The sequence below is a fragment of the Myotis davidii genome, unplaced genomic scaffold (assembly GCF_000327345.1).
Source record: "Myotis davidii unplaced genomic scaffold, ASM32734v1 scaffold770, whole genome shotgun sequence".
NCBI classification, from domain to species: Eukaryota; Metazoa; Chordata; class Mammalia; order Chiroptera; family Vespertilionidae; genus Myotis; species Myotis davidii.
The window spans coordinates 143294-159804 of record NW_006282187.1 but is presented as its reverse complement, the minus strand read 5'-3'; the positions used below and the strand labels follow the sequence as shown (position 1 = coordinate 159804).

The 16511-nt window shown below is 49.2% G+C and overlaps 1 protein-coding gene across 4 annotated transcripts in view; it reads left to right on the top strand.

Moving 5' to 3' along the window:
• The first annotated feature begins 3573 nt into the window (after positions 1 to 3573).
• TIMM44 (translocase of inner mitochondrial membrane 44 homolog (yeast)) overlaps positions 3574 to 16511 on the top strand; it is a 21656-nt gene continuing 8718 nt past the window's right edge. For 2 of the 4 annotated variants that reach the window (XM_015568003.1, XM_006752720.2), the window contains exons 1-10: positions 3577 to 3706; positions 7083 to 7184; positions 9514 to 9684; positions 10639 to 10719; positions 11464 to 11592; positions 13125 to 13264; positions 13554 to 13639; positions 14320 to 14412; positions 14520 to 14644; positions 16071 to 16121. In XM_015568003.1, coding sequence (XP_015423489.1) covers positions 3662 to 3706; positions 7083 to 7184; positions 9514 to 9684; positions 10639 to 10719; positions 11464 to 11592; positions 13125 to 13264; positions 13554 to 13639; positions 14320 to 14412; positions 14520 to 14644; positions 16071 to 16121 — 1023 coding nt within the window. In that variant the 5' untranslated portion in view covers positions 3577 to 3661. Of the gene's footprint in view, positions 3707 to 7082; positions 7185 to 9513; positions 9685 to 10638; positions 10720 to 11463; positions 11593 to 13124; positions 13265 to 13553; positions 13640 to 14319; positions 14413 to 14519; positions 14645 to 16070; positions 16122 to 16511 lie in introns of all 4 variants that reach the window. The other 2 variants (XM_015567968.1, XM_015567931.1) reach the window with 2 other exon arrangements.

Sequence of the window (16511 nt, the reverse complement as noted above, 5' to 3'; positions counted from 1 at the left end):
AATCATTGATTAGCGCCCTCCTGCATGCCCCATACTGGGGATCAATCCTGTAACCTGGGCATGTGCTCTGGTGCTCTGACTGGAATTGAACCTTGACCTCCTGGTTCATAAGTCGACGCTCAACCATTGGGCCACACAGGCCAAGCCTGGATGCTACTTACAAAAGTGCTCCAAGTGCCCCAAAGAGATCCCTTGCCTCTTCCACCATGTGAGGTTTATTGAGGTATAAATGATATACAAAAACTGCATTTAATACATTTGTATGCCTATTTAATGTATACTATTGTATACAATTTAATGTATATATTTAAACATATACAATTTGATGAATTTGGACATATGCCATAATCAAGGTAATAAACATATCACCTCCAAAATTTCCTCCTATCCCTTTGTTTCTTGGATTTTTTGCGGGGGGCGGTAAGGAGGGGTAAAGAAGACCTAACAGAAGATCTACCCTCTTAACCATATCCAAGTGTACAATGCAGTGTTGTTAATTATGGGCACTATGTTGCACAACAGAGCTCTACAACTGATTCATCTTGCATATCTGAAACTTATACCTATTGAACATCACTTATGGAACATTTTTGGCAAAATTTGAAACTAATTATGCTATACCAATCAGTAACTTCAGAATGTGGGATAGTTTTACAAGACAACAGGACTTCAAAATCATCAGTCTTGCAAGACTACCCATTCTCCCAATAAAAATAAAGGAGATTTTTCTAGAGTAAAGTAAACTGAAAGAGAGATGATAACCAAATGTAACAAGTAAAGCTTGATTGAAGTCTACATTTTGTTTTAAAAAGTTATAAAGAGAAAATTGGGGAATGGATAACGGTTTTATCTGATTGAATGTGAATTATTTAATTAATGATAATAACTGTCTTGGGGTGATAATGGCATTGTGGTCTTGTAGAGGATGCCCTTAGGTGATACATGCTTAAATATCGGGGGGGAAGAATTATGATGTCCACAACTCTCTTCTAATTGGTTTAGCAAAACAAACATTTTTTGTATAGCTGTTCCTCGATTTATGATGGGGTTAATGTTCTGGTAAATCCATCATAAATTAAAAATATCATAAGTCAAAAATGAACTTAATATAACCTAACATACCTAACATCACCGCTTAGCCGAGCCCACTGTGACCATGCTCAGAACACTTACGTTAGCCTCTGGTTGGGCAAGATCCTCTCACTGCCACTGCCCAGCACCACGGGAGAATATCACTAGCCTGGGACAAGATCAAATTCAAAATTCAAAGTATGTAAAAAAATTTTTTTCAAAGTATGCACATCGCTTCTGCACCATCATAAAGTCAAAAAATTGTAAGTTGAACCATCATAAGTCAGGAACTGTCTGTATATATTTCTATAAATATATCTATTTGTATATATATATGTATAATAAAGAATGCTAAAGCACGTGTGGTTAAATGAATCTAGGTGAAGATACATGAATGTGTATTATATTATTCTTGCAACTTTTTTGTAGCTTATAAACTTTTCAAAATAAAAAGGTGGGAAAAACAAACCACTCTCATGCCTCCATATATGTTTCTCAAGCTGTCATCATTTAATCTTCTAATCACAGCAAAGATTCCTCAAAGGAGTATATGCACACTCCATGTGCTGATTAAATGTTTAATAACTGGCCCTGCAAACAAACCAAAAGGTTTCTGATCTGTAGTCTCTGTTAATTCCTATGGTGTAAATACTCCCACCATGGCCAATTTCAAACTACTAATGTGGTGTCATTAGACACAGAATTGGTAAGCAGTAAGCAGTGCAGCAGCACACAGCATATAGTGTTTCCAGCACGCAGATGCGATATATATAAATAACCTCAGCAGCACAGATAGTAACATGTAGTAAAATAATTAGGAAGTGTTGAGTTTTGAATATTTCTTATCTTTGTCTTAATATAAACCATTTGATCATAAGTTTACATATTCAATTTAAAAATAATGGCTGTGTTTAGCAATTGGCTCCAAATCTTTTTTTCCTTTATTGATTTTTAGAGAGAACGGAAGGGAGAGGGATGGAGAGATAGAAATATCGATGAGAGAAACATCATCGATTGGCTGTCTCCTGGACACCCCCCACTGGGGATCAAGCCTACAAGCGGGACATGTGCTCTGACCAGGAATCAAACCAGTGACCTCTTGGTTCCTGGATTGATACTCAACCACTGAGCCACACAAGCTGAGCCAAAATTTCTAAAAATGTGACAGTTGGCTCTCACCAGCCAGTACACACTGGCTTCAGCACACCCCTATAAAAAACAACAACAACAAAAAACTCAACCCACTGAACTCTGGTTTCCACAGCCACCATTTAACCAAAACCCTCTTGCTCAATTCACCAAGGACCTCCATATTGTAAAAGTTAAAGGATGATGGATAGAGTTCTGGCCTGGTCTGCTTTGCCTGCATTCTCTGCAGCATTCACTACTGCTTACCCCATCTGCCTTCTCCGAGGCCCTCCAGGTTCTCTTCCTACCTGGAGAGCAGTCCTGCCTTGTCTCCTATAAGGGCTCTTCTTCCTCCATTTTACCTTTAGGCCTTGGATATGCCTGTTTGACACATTCTCCTTGTGTGCCCTTGTCCGGCTCCATGGTCCCAAATCCAGCTAAAAGCGCAAACCTTCTTCTTAGCTAGTCTGCTCCTCTTGGAATGAAAATATTTCAAAGTCAGAGTGGCACACACGTATCTCTTGCTCCCACCCCTAGGTGGGGCTCCTGAGGGACAGCCAATACAGGTCAGTCCAACCCTGAAGCAGGGAGTGTATGTGCACTTTTTCAAGTTCCATACACTTTATCACTATTTAATTATGCAAAAAGCTTCAAATAGGACAAACGCAGCATACATTAACTCCCCAAGACACCCTCCCTGCCTCTCTCTCCCCAGCCTCAAATAGCTTGGTGGCGGCATTCTCTAAATGGGAAATAGCAGCTGGCTTGAGCTTTTTCAGGGCAAGGTGTCTCAGTTCACACTGAATCGATGGAGGGGTGACCCACACCAGCCTGGTCTCGTCTGTTCTGGGCCAAAATCACCAGGAGCCTTCCCAAAGTGCAATACAAAAGTGGGCTCACTCCCTCTTGCTCTTGGAGCAACTCAATTGCCCATCTGGCGTCACTGTCAGTCAACCAGTCATTATCAGTGAGAGCCAGTCAATCCCTATCTGGCTGGTTCGCTGGCCAGTCAGATTCCAACTGAACCTGTTCTTGTAGTAGGTCATTCGGACCCTGTGTCCTTCCGGCCGCTGGAACCCAGTTAGTTTAGGGGGAATCTCTGCGCCGGACACAATCCCAGCCTCAGGCTCCGCCCCTTCGTAGTCTTACCCAACCCTAGGTCTTTGCCTCCCAGGAGCTCCCGCCCCCGGACCACACCCAGCGGCAGCCCCCTCTCTTCCGAAATTCTGTCCTAACAGAAGCCTCACTCTTCAGGAATTCCCCGCCCCCTGTTAGGCCTCGCCCCTATCGGAGACCTACCTCCAAGGCCCGCCTCCCTGGGCGTTCTATCCAATCAGAGTCATTTTCTCGCCTCAACATCGCTATCAGGGCCGCTTGCCCCAGGCCCCTAGGCGTTCCAGGCTGACGTGACGGATGACACTATCAAGCCGCGCGGAGAGAAGGTCACACGGGGTCCTCCAATATGGCGGCGGCGACGCTGCGGAGAGGCTGGTGCCGCTGCCCGCGGGTGAGCAGACCTGTGGGGCCTGGGGGAGAGGGAGCTGGAGGATGGCTGATCTTAGGAAGCTCCCGGCCCACGACCTCTAGGGTCCCCTTCTCTTCGGGCCTTTGGCCACCTCGGCCTTTCCCTGGTCTCCGCGAGAGGCGTGGGGTTGGATCGTGGGTCAGCTGAGGCCGGGGCAGGGGACCCGGAGCTGGGCCTGAGTGCGGGCGCCGAGCGTGCCGGGCGGGAACGGCGCTGCGTGGGGCTGGGGCGGGAGCGGATCACCGTCCTCGCCTCCTGGTCAGCCCCCACGGGGTTGGCGCCTAGGAGAGAAGCAGCGAGAAGGCAAAAGCCCGTGGCTGTGTGCCTCACGTTTACATGCCAGGGCCCCCACCGAGGACACCTCCTGCAGTGCCGCCTGGCCGTCCGAGTGCACGGAGGAGCTTGGCCTTGCTAAGAACTTTGTCCCAGGAGTTGCGGTGGGGGTCAGCGCGTGTAAAATCCACTCAGAAAATAGAACTTGATGATGCTGTTGCTTATCGCTGTTTTACGGGTTAGGACACTGGGGACAACCTGGCTAAGCAACCTGCCCTCAGTCTGAGCTAGTGGGGGCTGACCCCGTCCAAGTGCTACCAATTGGGCTTCCCGCTGGGACCGCGGGTCTCGTCCTTCCGTCCACGCAGAAAAGATTTTAAGGTCAACAAAAATGAAAGTAAAGCCAAGTGGGATTTCTTGAAGATACACTCCAAGAGAGCAGTGAGGAGCCAGCCATCTGAGAGAGACAATAGCCCCGAACTCCTGGGTTATGTGGTTTAAACCAAAAAGATGTTACCGGGCAGATGAGGAGAGGAGCCCTCAGTTCTTCTTGAAGGAAAGGTTTCCGTCAAGAAACAAAGTGTAGAGCCCTAGCGGGTTTGGCTCAGTGGATAGAGCCCCCCGCCCCCAGGGTCGGGGGTCTATTCCCTTCAAGGGCTCAGACCTCAGCTGCTGGTAGTGCAGGAGGCAACCAATGGATGTGTTTCTCTCCCATGGATGTTTCTCTCTGTCTTTCCCTCTCTCTTCCACTCTCTAAAAATCAATGGAAAAATATCCTCGGGTGAGGATTAAAAAACAAAACAAAATGAGACAAAGTATAGAAAAGCAAGCAAAAATTTATTGACCGCAGCAAAAATATACTTAGGAGAGTGCAACAAGGAAGGGTACAGAAGAAGTAATAGGAGAGCCGAGGCTGGGCTGCTCTGGCTCCCTGGGAAGTCAGAGAAAAGGGGGAGAGGGAGCCGTGGAGGAACTACCGCTGCCCATGAAGTCCCTTAGAGGCGAGGGGCTACAGGAGGGGGGTGTGTGTGAGGGGTGCTGAAGGGGAAGGGAATGAGTGGCACTGGGGTGCTTCCTGGACTTTCACTTGCAGGGGTTTTAAAGGCTGGGCCTTTAGGGGAGGTTTTAGGGGTAGATCAGTAAAATATTCATCAGCTTTTGCTGATGTACCAAAATGAGATTTATTCTCTTAATTTATCTGTCCTTGGGTGTGGTTGGCAAATGGCACTTAATTGGATTTCTAGTAAGGTGATTTAAGCTGTTTACTCTCTGTTTGGGGAAGAGAAGTGTAAACTGTTTACTCTTACGTGTCCTAGTTTTAGGAGATAGGATTTACTAGATCAGTGGTTCTCAACCTGGGGGTCAAGACCCCTTTGGGGGTCAAACGACCCTTTCACAGGGGTCTCCTAAGACCATCAGAAAACACACATATTGTTTTTGTGATTAATCACTATGCTTTAGTTATGTTCAATTTGTAACAATGAAAACACATCCTGCATATCAGATATTTACATTACGATTCATAACAGTAGCAACATTACAGTTATGAAGTAGCAACAAAAGTAATTTTATGGTTGGGGGTCACCACAACATGAGGAACTGAATCAAAGAGTCGCAGCATTAAGAAGGTTGAGAACCACTGTACTAGATGGACACAAACTGCTGTTTAACTGTCTCAGTTTCCCTATTCTGCTTCTCCTGGAATTTTCCTAGCTTTTACTATGCTATAACATAAAGCCGAGGTCATTCTGATTCCAGAGCCAGATTCTGGAGGAAGGAAAATATTCCATTGGAATCTGAGTGCCGGAGAAAGAAGTTGTCTTGGACTGATTTTTTTCATTGGCTTTGTCTTTTGAATCAGGGTTTAGAGCAGTGGCCCTGGAGAGTATTATACTAAGTGAAATAAGTCAGTCAGAGAAAGATAAGTATCACATGATCTCACTCATGTGGAGTCTGATTAACAAAATAAACTGATGAACGAAGTGGATTGGGGAAAAAGGGAACATAAGTAATACTTTCAACAATAAAGATTTATTTTTAAAAAAACGAAGAAGAAAGTTTGGTTCTATTGGGCTATTGATATCAATGTGCCCGGCTCCATGCTGGGTTCTGGGATACAACACTGAACAGGACCTGCATAAGCCCTTAGGTTAGCAGCATCTTTGCCAAAGTGACTCCCTAAGTTGCCCTGCTTATAGTCTGATCCTAGACCAGGACATGGTAGGTTTATTCTAGGGTTGTGCCTGGTACAGTAAGTTATCAGTATTTAGCTCTTTTTAAAAATTTATTTTAGAGAGAGAAACATCTATTTGTTGTTCCACTTATTTTATGCATTCATTGGTTGATTCTTGTATATGCCCTGACTAGGGATCAAACCCACAACTCTGGCATATTGGGACAATGTTCTTCTAACCACCTGAGCTACTTAGCCAGGGCTATCAGTGTTTACCTCTTAATGCCCAGATCTCTGGTCTTACAAGGCCAGCAGAAGTGGGTGGGCTTGTGAGAAAAGACTGCTTGCCATCAGCATTGAGACTCAGCCTGCCTATTGTCAGACTAAGGGATTAAGTTGGGGATTTAGCCTTGTTCCACCATAAATTGGCATTTCCTAGGACCAATCTGGTTTCCCCTAGGTTCAGATGTGGGAAGGTAGATATGGCCCCTGCTGATGGAGATCCAGTGTTTTCTCTTCCCAACAGATTCCGCTGGCTTCTCAGAATTTGGGAAGATTATGGAGCGTTTAGCAAGTGGCAGTCATGGGATAAAAATTGACAAACGAGCCCTAGCTGGTTTAGCTCAGTGGCTAGAGCATTATCCTGCAGACTGAAGGGTCCCTGGTTTGATTCCGGTCAAGGGCATATGCCTGGGTTTTGGGCTCGACCCCCACTGGGGGGCATGCAGGAGGTGGCTGATTGGTGATTTTCATTATTGATGTTTCTCTTCCTTTCTGAAATCAATAAAAATATATATTTTTTAAAAAATTGGCAAATGAATCTCAGGCAACTCTTGCTTTTTTAGTGTGGCCTGTTTACTTCCTAGTTACCCTCTTATCTGAATGGATCTTTCTCTTTTCTCCCCCCATTAGAGATGCCTCGGCAGTGGCGTCCAGTTTCTGTCCAGCCACAATCTAGTGCCACTACCCCGTGGTACCTATCAGATACGCAGGCCAAATGGAGAGCTGCCCCTGGTGAGTAACTCAGATCAAGCAGACAGAGGGGGAGGCCTGAAAAATCAGAGCTAGTTGACAACAAAGAGGGCTCCAGGATGTTGCCCATATTGCCAGGCATTCCATATCTAAGGCCTTGGGAGTTACAGAGCCTAAATGCCTAGTCTTCTCCACATACCTAGAAGTGCTCAACATTGTCAGGGCTAGAACCCTGCTTCACAAAGTAGCACAATGTGTCCATTGATGGCTAGAAAGGCGTCCTTTGTGGTTTCTACCAGTGGGTCCTTCACTGCGCAAGGCTATTCCTTTTCTAGGTGACAGCCTTATAAGCATTTGAGCAACTCCAGAGTGTCAACCATCATATCCTGGGGCTTAGTTTCTCCAGGCTACATCTCCCCCATCCTTTATGTTGTTCTTCACATTAGCATTTTCTAGAGCTTTGCCCTCCCTGTCACTCCCCTTCAACCACGCTTCTGTTGGTGCCTCACGGCCAGGGAGCAAAGCCCCAAACCTGACATTGTTCCCCAGTCTGCACTGGGCAGCCCACTCTGCTTTCCAGGCTCATCTCAGCTGTTTCCATGCAGACAGCTTGTTTCCTGCGTCTGCCTTGCTCAGGCTTTATCTCCCTGATCCTCTCCTGGTGCTGTTACAGGCATGGGACAGGCCCTGTGGCCCTTCCCTTTACTTGTCCAATCCCAACTGCAGTTTGTAGCCCCTGCGCGAGTGTCAGGGCTGCTGCAAGGTGGCATAGTCCCTGATGTTTTTAGAACTTGGAGTCCTGTGGCGAGAAAGGCTGGTCAGGGTGCATCTAGACAAGACAGCAGCCCGCCAGGGTGCATCTAGACAAGGCTAGGCCGCCTTTCTTGTGGAGTAGCCCTGAGCTTGTCAAAACTTTCCCTGGGGCTTGATGGGCTGGGGAGGCAGTTGCTCTTGAAATTGGTAAAGTGAGCCCCCAACCATGGCAGCATACCCAACACATTGTGGAAGTGGTAGGAGCAGCTGAGCACACTCACCCACTTCACTATGACTTGACTCTCTCACAATCATTCTTTAAGCATTCTCTTTTCTGAGCGTGCTCTTAGTTACATAAGTGCCAAAGCAGGGATCTAAACCTGGTTCTGTCTGACCCTGTGTCTTAAGCAGTGTACAACACTGTGGCTTGTTCCTGGAGCAGAGCCTCTTTTAGAGTCTGGCCTCTGGGTGTGTTGGGTGGAGGAGAATTTTGAGCTTGAGCTCTCGGTGACTGTGATCCTGTGGGCCAAGAGAGGGAGATTTGGACCAGTGTGCAGGCCTTTGGGTGACATGTAAGTCCCAAATGGGAACTTGGGAGTGGCCCCAAACGAAGAAGTTACCTGGCCCCAAAAGCCCGGAGAGCAGGGCCCTATGCCAGCCCCCTTTGAGACTAGGGGCCACAGAATTCTTCAAATTCAGTTTGGGGTCATGAGCCCCTTTGGTGTTGACCTTGGCCTTGGGTGAGCATGTTTGAATCCCCAGGAGGATTCCAAGCTGCTCCTGTTTCTTCTCCAGTGTTTCCTCTGTTGGAGAAGGAGCCTGGCATTATGTTTTATTTTTAATAGGCTTTTTTTTAAAACAGTTTTAGATTCACAGAAAAATTGAGCAGAAAGTACAGAGAGTTCACATATACCTCCTCTCCCGCTCAGCACAGTTTCCCTGTTATTCACATCTTGTATCAGGGTGGGACATTTGTTACAACTGGTGAGCTGATATGGATACATTATTATTAACTGAAGTCTATAAATTACATTAGGATCACTCTGTGTTGTACATTCTATGAGTTTTGGCAAATATAATAATTTGTATCCCTCATTATAGTATTATACAGAATAATTTCTACTGCCCTAATAATCCTGTGTCCTGTCTGTTTATCCCAAACCCCAAGTTTTGCCTTTTCCAGAATTTCATAGAGTTAGAATCAGACTGGCTTCTTTAATTTAATAACATGCTTTTAAGTTTCCTTTAGGTCTTTTTATGGCTTGATAGCTCACTTCTTTGCTAAACTAGAGGCCCGGGGCATGAAATTCATGCATGAGTAGGGTCCCCCGCTGGCACCCACCTTGGCTGGCCTGGCCTGCCCACACCACCATGGCTGGTCGGGGCCAGCAGGCTGGGGGCAGCTCCTGCATTGAACATCTCCTCCTTGGTGGTCAGTGCGCATCATAGTGACCGGTCGTTCTGCCAGTCATTCTGCTGTTCGATTTGCATATTAGGCTTTTATTATATAGGATAATACTTTGTTTGGATGTCTGGACTTTTTACATTTGTCTTGTTAAACCTGCATAAACAAAAAGGAGAAAATTAAAAATCCTTTATTCCTTTTACATCTTTCCAGTTCAAATCCTATTCTTCTGGAAACCGAAAAGGCTTTCTCTCCGGCTTGCTAGATAATATCAAACAAGAGTTAGCCAAAAACAAAGAAATGAAAGAAAGTATAAAAAAATTCCGAGATGAGGCCCGGAAGTTGGAAGAGTCAGATGCGCTCCAGGAAGCCAGAAGGAAATATGTGAGTCCCTTTGCTTGTATCTCCCTCAGTGGGCACTTACTTTCAGAACCAGGATTGTCCTGGTCCCAGACAGTGAGTGCATGGAGCTCAGTGCAGGTGTGATTGGGGGAAGAGCAGCTTTTGTGGAGCTGAGTTCACCTCAGTGATGATAGCTGCCTAGGGGACAAGAATGGATCATCCAGCTTTCCAGTTCTGTAGTGACATAGTACAGCATTGGCTTCTGGGAGCTGGTGAGAAATGCAGGGCCCTCTCTACATGCTGGGTTAGAATCTCCAGCTCCAAAGACCCCTTGTGACCCCTCAAGCACTGGGTTTGAGGTGAGCTGCTCCTAAGAGCCTCCTGATCATACGTCCTCTGAGTGAAATGGATAGAATGTGCCTCAGGGTGCTTGTATAATTACTAATTACCATTTCTGCCTCTTAACAAGTAGCTGCACTGAGTGGGGGTGCACTGCCCCAGGCCCCCTCCCAGGCCGTGTACAAGCCCTGGTCCCTCTGAGTGTCCCCCCAAATCTCTCAAATAGATGTGACTACCTGTGTGGGGACTCAACCCAAGGGAAGAACACCCTTTCCATTAAAGTTGGGGTTGGGCCGAGGAGTCCTTTGGGGGCAGAGCAGGCTAAGGTTGGGTGGGGTGGCTGGGGTGTGGGAAATGCTGCAGTGACTGGTGACTGGGTGGGGGGCAAAGTGGAGAAGGAGAATACTGACAAGCTGGCAGACAAGACCAGCCCCTGCCACCCAGAGAAAGATTCAGGACCAAGGCCTCCCGTGCTCCTGAGGGTCCCAGTTGGCCTTCAGCTGCTGAGACCCACGGACCAGGCGTTGGGACGGGTTAGGGGGGATGGAGAGGTGAAGTTTGGGGAAGGTGGGGGCTGCTGAGAAAATGTTTCTTTGGTCTTTTGGCTCTCTGGTAACTGCTCTATAGTAACAAAAGGAAACAACATCCTTTCTATAGAAAACCATTGAATCCGAAACCGTGCGGACAAGTGAGGTGATCAAGAAGAAGTTGGGGGCTATCACCGGCACTGTGAAGGAGGTAATGGCCTCTGGGTCCCTCAGTTTCCTGCCATAGCCCCCATGGCCCATCTGTGCCTCACCATGGGGTCATACAGACATCACTCGGGAGCTGGGCAGCTAACAGGGGGAGAGCCAGCCTGGCATGGTGGCTTCCAGAGTTCAAATACACAACACCCCTCAGGAAGGAAGGGGAGTCACACTTGTCCACCTGCCAGGCAGTTTACTACTTAAGTTAGAAGTGAATGGTCCACCAGCCAGGACACGAGGGTAAAATAAAGGTTTTATTCTGCCTGCCTAAAAACAGAAGGGGAGGGGATAGTTCGCCTCCAGGGGAGAGTAGATACGAGGTTGAGATTCCCTGCCTTCCCCGCCACGGTGTGGGGTCTTTCTTCTTATTGGTTCTGTTGTGGGCAGGAGAGGGGAGGCAGGACTTTGCAGGTTCTAGGCCCAATACTGGGCACACCCTCACTTTCTTTCTCACTCCTTCTCCCTGGACTGCTGTTCTTGTGGCATTCTATGAAGACTTGGGGCTCCTTCCCATTCTGGGAAAAGGCCAGTTGACCCAGGGAACAGCACCCCGGAAATTGTAGGCAGTGTTCTCAGATGTGTGTGCCTAAGTCTTGGTGCTGAGGAGCCAGATGAGTTCAGAGTGCCTGTTCCCACCCACTCTTTGGAGGTTAAGGACTGGCCTTGGTTCCAGGGGCACCCCTGTGGGTCTCCAAGGGTACTGCGCTGACACACTCTCCCTTTTCTGTCTCAGTAGAGTCTTGACGAAGTCAGTAAAAGTGACCTTGGCCGGAAAATCAAGGAGGGTGTGGAGGAAGCAGCCAAGACTGCCAAGCAGTCTGCTGAGTCGGTGTCCAAGGGTGGGGCCTTCAAAGCCCTCTCCCAGGTGAGTTAGATGCTGGGGCCTGCGTGGGCTCTGGCCCTCTCTGAAGCTGAGAGCCAGGGTTCCCACCTCAGAGCTCAACCCCAGAAAAGGCTGGCTGCACTGAAGGGAGTGCAATGGGATTGGTGAGGAGAGCCCACTTGAGGTTTTAGGCCCTGCTGCCTCCTGGCTGGGTGACCTGCGGCAAGTCACAGCCCCTATGGAGCTGCAGGTTAATGCACTGAGAGAGCCTCTCGCACACTCTCAGCTGCTAACACCCTAAGCAATGTCCATAACCCAGAGTTCTGTTGCACCGGGGGTGACTGAGGTCCTGAATTCATTCCACTAACAGTTATTGAACCGTACCACATGCCAGGGCCTCTGCTGGCCACGGGAGCCACAGAAGACAAAGTCCGAGTTCCGACTCTCGAAGGGTTTGGGGGGACAGAAAAGGGGACAGGCAGTTCCTGAGTGACTTGTGACAGAGAAACACACAGGGAAGGGGTTGTAGACAGAGGGAGCAGGTCCTGTGGAGGGGTGCAAGTACAGTCTGCTTGGTGTATCCCTCGCCACCTGGCACAGTCAGAGCAAAGGCAGGGGTCTCAGAGGGAGGCCAAGGAAAAGCAGAGACCATTGGAACGGTCCTGCAGGCCACGCAGAGGACTTGAGGTTTTCTCCAGAAAGTGACAAGGAACCAAAGAAGGATATAGGTAGACCTCATAGATATTGTAGGATTGATTCTAGACCATTGACTAAAGTGAATATCACAATAAAGCCAGCCATAGAAGTGGTGTGGTTTCCCAGTGCATTCAAAAGTTATGTTACACTGTATTGTAATCTGTTACATGTGCTATAGCATTATGTCTCAAATCACAATGTATAGACCTTAATTTTTTATTGCTAAAAAAAAATACCATTATCTGAGCCTTCAGCAAGTTGTAATCTTTTTACTGGTAGAGGGTCTTACCTTTAATTTATAAAAAAACAATATGTGTGAAGTGCAATAAACTGAAGTATGACTGTATTGGGTGTGGAAGAGGTACAGCTTTCCAGTCTAGACTCTGGTACCGGCACAGAGGAGTCCTGAGAGTGTCTTGGGAGGCCTTAATGGAGCTGCCCTTGGGGTGGAGGGAGGGGAAATGGGTTCGAGAGATTTGGGGAGGTGGACCCACAGACTTTGGGTCTGCTTGAATCAGGAGAGTGGGGCAGAGGCAGAACTTAGGATGCCCGCCTGGTTCCAGGGAGAGAGGGGTATGGGTCTCAGAATCTGAGGGTCATCTGGGTGCGGGGGAAGGCGTGTCTACTGCTCCTGGAAGGGGAGGGGGCAGAAGTCAGCCCTTGGAGTGTCAGGCATGTTGTTGTTAGGCCAGGTGGATGATGTGGGCCAGGTGACCAAAAGACCTGGGGAAGGGGAGGCCCCAGGGTACCATCGGGCCTGAGGTTGGGGTTCACAGCATATACTCCCTGACTTTAGACACAACTGTACACCGACTGAAACTGATCTGTGGGTGTCAGGAAGGTCCCCATTACCCACCCCAAGCTTTACTCTCCTCCAGGGGGTGGAGTCAGTGAAAAAGGAGATCGATGAAAGTGTCCTGGGCCAGACCGGGCCCTACCGCAGGCCCGAACGGCTCAGGAAAAGGAAGGAGTTTGCTGGAGAGAAGTTCAAGGAAGAGAAAGTGTTTGAGCCCAATGAGTAGGTACCAGGCCGCCTGGCCCGGGATTCTCCTCACTGCCTCCCCTTCAGGCTCACAAAAGTTCCACACAAGTCAGTTATTGAGTTGTTTTCTACTCCAGGTTATCTGGCTCCCTTGAGAGAATTTGTGGGAGGGTAGGAGGTGGGAAGGGGAATGGAGAAGACAGGAAGCTGAGGGATGAGGATGGGGTCACCAAAGCCCCTGAGCTTGGGCCCTCCTCCCCGCAGCAATGGGCCTGGGCCCAGTGACTCCCCAGCAACTGCTCACCAACCACCCCATCTTCTCCAGGGATGCCCTGGGAGTCGTGCTGCACAAGGACTCCAAGTGGTATCAGCAGTGGAAGGACTTCAGGGACAACAATGTGGTGTTCAACCGTGAGTGTTCATGTCACCAACACATGGCTGACAGCAAGGCTGTGACAGGGGACAGCACTCCTCAGTCGTGGCACAGCTGACCCCCATTTTACAGAGGAGGAGACTGGAGTCAGAGAGGACCACTTATTTCTGCAGGGTTACTCAGTGAATGAGCAGTGGGGCACTGGCCTAGAGGTGGCCAGTGGGCAGGGACATCGCCATTAGGGCTGGGTCACCCTCTTGGCCATTGTCAGAGCAAGGTGACTAGGCACAATGTCCTCCCTGATGATGTAGCTGTGGATACTGAGAGACACTTCATCATTAGGAAGGCCAGAGGCCAGGGACCCTGGTGCAGATAGAGCCCAAGCCTACTCGGGGCCCTGGAGTTATCTGCTCTTGCTGGCGCATGGAGCTTCCCAGATGCTGACATAGTGGGGCCACACCATCCTAGAGGCTGTGTTTCCTTGTTTGCATCCGCCATCCCCACCTCCAGGCCCACAGCTCAGTGGTCTCTGCAGCCCCTGAGGTAGGTTGGCTGCCCAGTCTGCATAGCTGAGGAAGCAAGCTCAGAGTGGTCTTCTCATTTACCCTGCCTGTGTCTGGAGCAGTCACACAGACCACGAGGAGCTCCCAGAAGTCAGGCCGAGGCATATGTTTCTGGAAGGGAGCCCTGACCCCTGACACCTGACCCGTCTTCTCAGGGTTCTTCGAGATGAAGATGAGGTATGACGAGAGTGACAACACACTCATCCGGGCCTCCCGTGCACTGACAGATAAGGTCACAGACTTGCTGGGTGAGTGGGTGGCTTCAGGACCATCTTGCCCCATCCTCACACCGCAGGGCTGACAGCAGGGAGGGGTTCCCAGCACCCCTACTTACTCCAGGCTTGGCTGCCCCCAGGGGGTCTGTTTTCGAAGACAGAGATGTCCGAGGTACTCACAGAGATCCTACGTGTGGATCCGGCCTTTGACAAGGAGCGGTTCCTGCAGCAGTGCGAGAATGACATCATCCCCAACGTCCTGGAGGTGGGTACCCAACCCTGAAGGCCAGTCCTCAGGTGTCCTGTCCTCACTGCCCTGCCTTTGGTGTACCACCAACCTGAGACCAGATCAGAAAGTTCCCCCAGGGATGTTTAGCTAAGGAGAGTGTTTTCTCAGCAGAGATGAGGCTTCAGTCTTTAGAGCCTGAGCACCCCCACTCTCAGGCCTTGTCCATCAAATACCTCTGAGAAGGCATCTGTTGCCCATAGTCCCCTCTGGTCCTAGTGGTGGTGGCCCTGACCCACGGTGTGTGTCTCCCTCTAGGACTCAGTCTCCCTTTCCATTTTGTTTCCCTCATGTTCTCTGCCTGAAGCTATTCCCTTGTGGCTGTCAGGGGTCAGGTGTTTGTCTTCCAGATACTACAGGCCTTTCAGGAGTCAGGGAGAAGCTGGCTGCTGGCTCTTGGGGTGAGCCATGAGGAGGGCTTGGGGGGATGCATGTGAGCTCCAACCAGATCCTCAAGACATGGAGGCCAGACCAGGGCTACTGTGGCAGCAGGGGGCTCTCTTCCCTCTTCCTGTAGGTCTCCCTAGGAATCCTGAATCCCATTTTCTGCTCCCCTTGCACTTCCTTTTGCCTCAGAAGTGAGGATGGGGTGGCTTGCTCAAAGTCCCACCCTCCATGAGGCCCCTGTCCCTGTCAGCTGCCTTTTCTCTACCTATTTACAGCCCCCAACCTCTAGCCCAGCCAAACCAGGCCTTTGGGAGGCCCCTAGTAGGATGAAAGAAAAGCCCTCACTTCATGTGGATGCCTATCCTCTCTGCCTGTCACCTCCCTCCCACCAGCCTCCATGTGGTCCCCTCTCCCTCCTCTGATTGCCCACATCCCTCATGCCACTTTGGGCTGGGCTGGGCTGGGCTTGGCAGAGATGGGAGTGGGGTGATTCCTGAAAGCAGCAGTCCAAGCTCAGACAGCTTCTTCCACAGTAAGTGTGGCTCAGCACTCGGCCTACCTACAGTTTCCCACAGGCACCTGGCCCCCCCTCCCTTTTCTGGGCTCCTCCCAGCCCTGATTCCAGGTTCCTGTGGAAGCAGCCCCTACTCCCCCCTCCCTATATGAGCCTCACCATCCAAAGCTTTATTCCCAGGGGAAGCAGAAAGCAGCTTCTCACCTCCTTGGTTCAATTTCCCTGCCAGGGTGAGAGCCTGGCATACTGCCACCTTCCTCTTCCTTCTACCAGGTCTTTGGAGACCCACCCTGGGCCACATGCAGAGGCTCTGCTCCCAGGAGCCTGGGGAGATGGAACCCCTTGCTGCAGCCTGACTCAACTTCCCCATCCTTCCTCAACCAGACCCCACCACAAAGGGGTCTGCTGAGGAAAGGATCTCATTGGAGAACATCCTTCAATATTCTCCTGCCTCAAAAGCCCACTCTCATTCTCTTACTATTTTTTTTGTCTTTTCCTTTTTAGGCCATGATTTCTGGAGAGCTTGACATTCTCAAAGACTGGTGCTATGAAGCTGTGAGTACTTTTCTTTTTCTCTATTTAGGCCTAAACAGAAATCACAGTTTGGAGGAGATCTGCTGAGCAGCTGGTCTGGAAAAGGCATGACAGGGCCTGGTGTCCTGGCTAAAGGGAGGTTCTTATGTCTGACATGCTCAGAGGCACAGATCCTTCTGTCCCTTATGCACATCATACCACGTAACCTGCAAGAGTCATCGAGGGCCTGGTGGCTGGTCCTTCTAGAGCAGCGGTTCTCAACCGGTGGGTCGTGACCCCTTTGGCGGTAGAACAACCCTTTCAACAGGGGTCGCCTAAGACCATCCTGCATATCAGATATTTACATTACGATTTATAACAGTAGCAACATTACAGTTATGAAGTAGCAATGAAAATAATTTTATGGTTGGG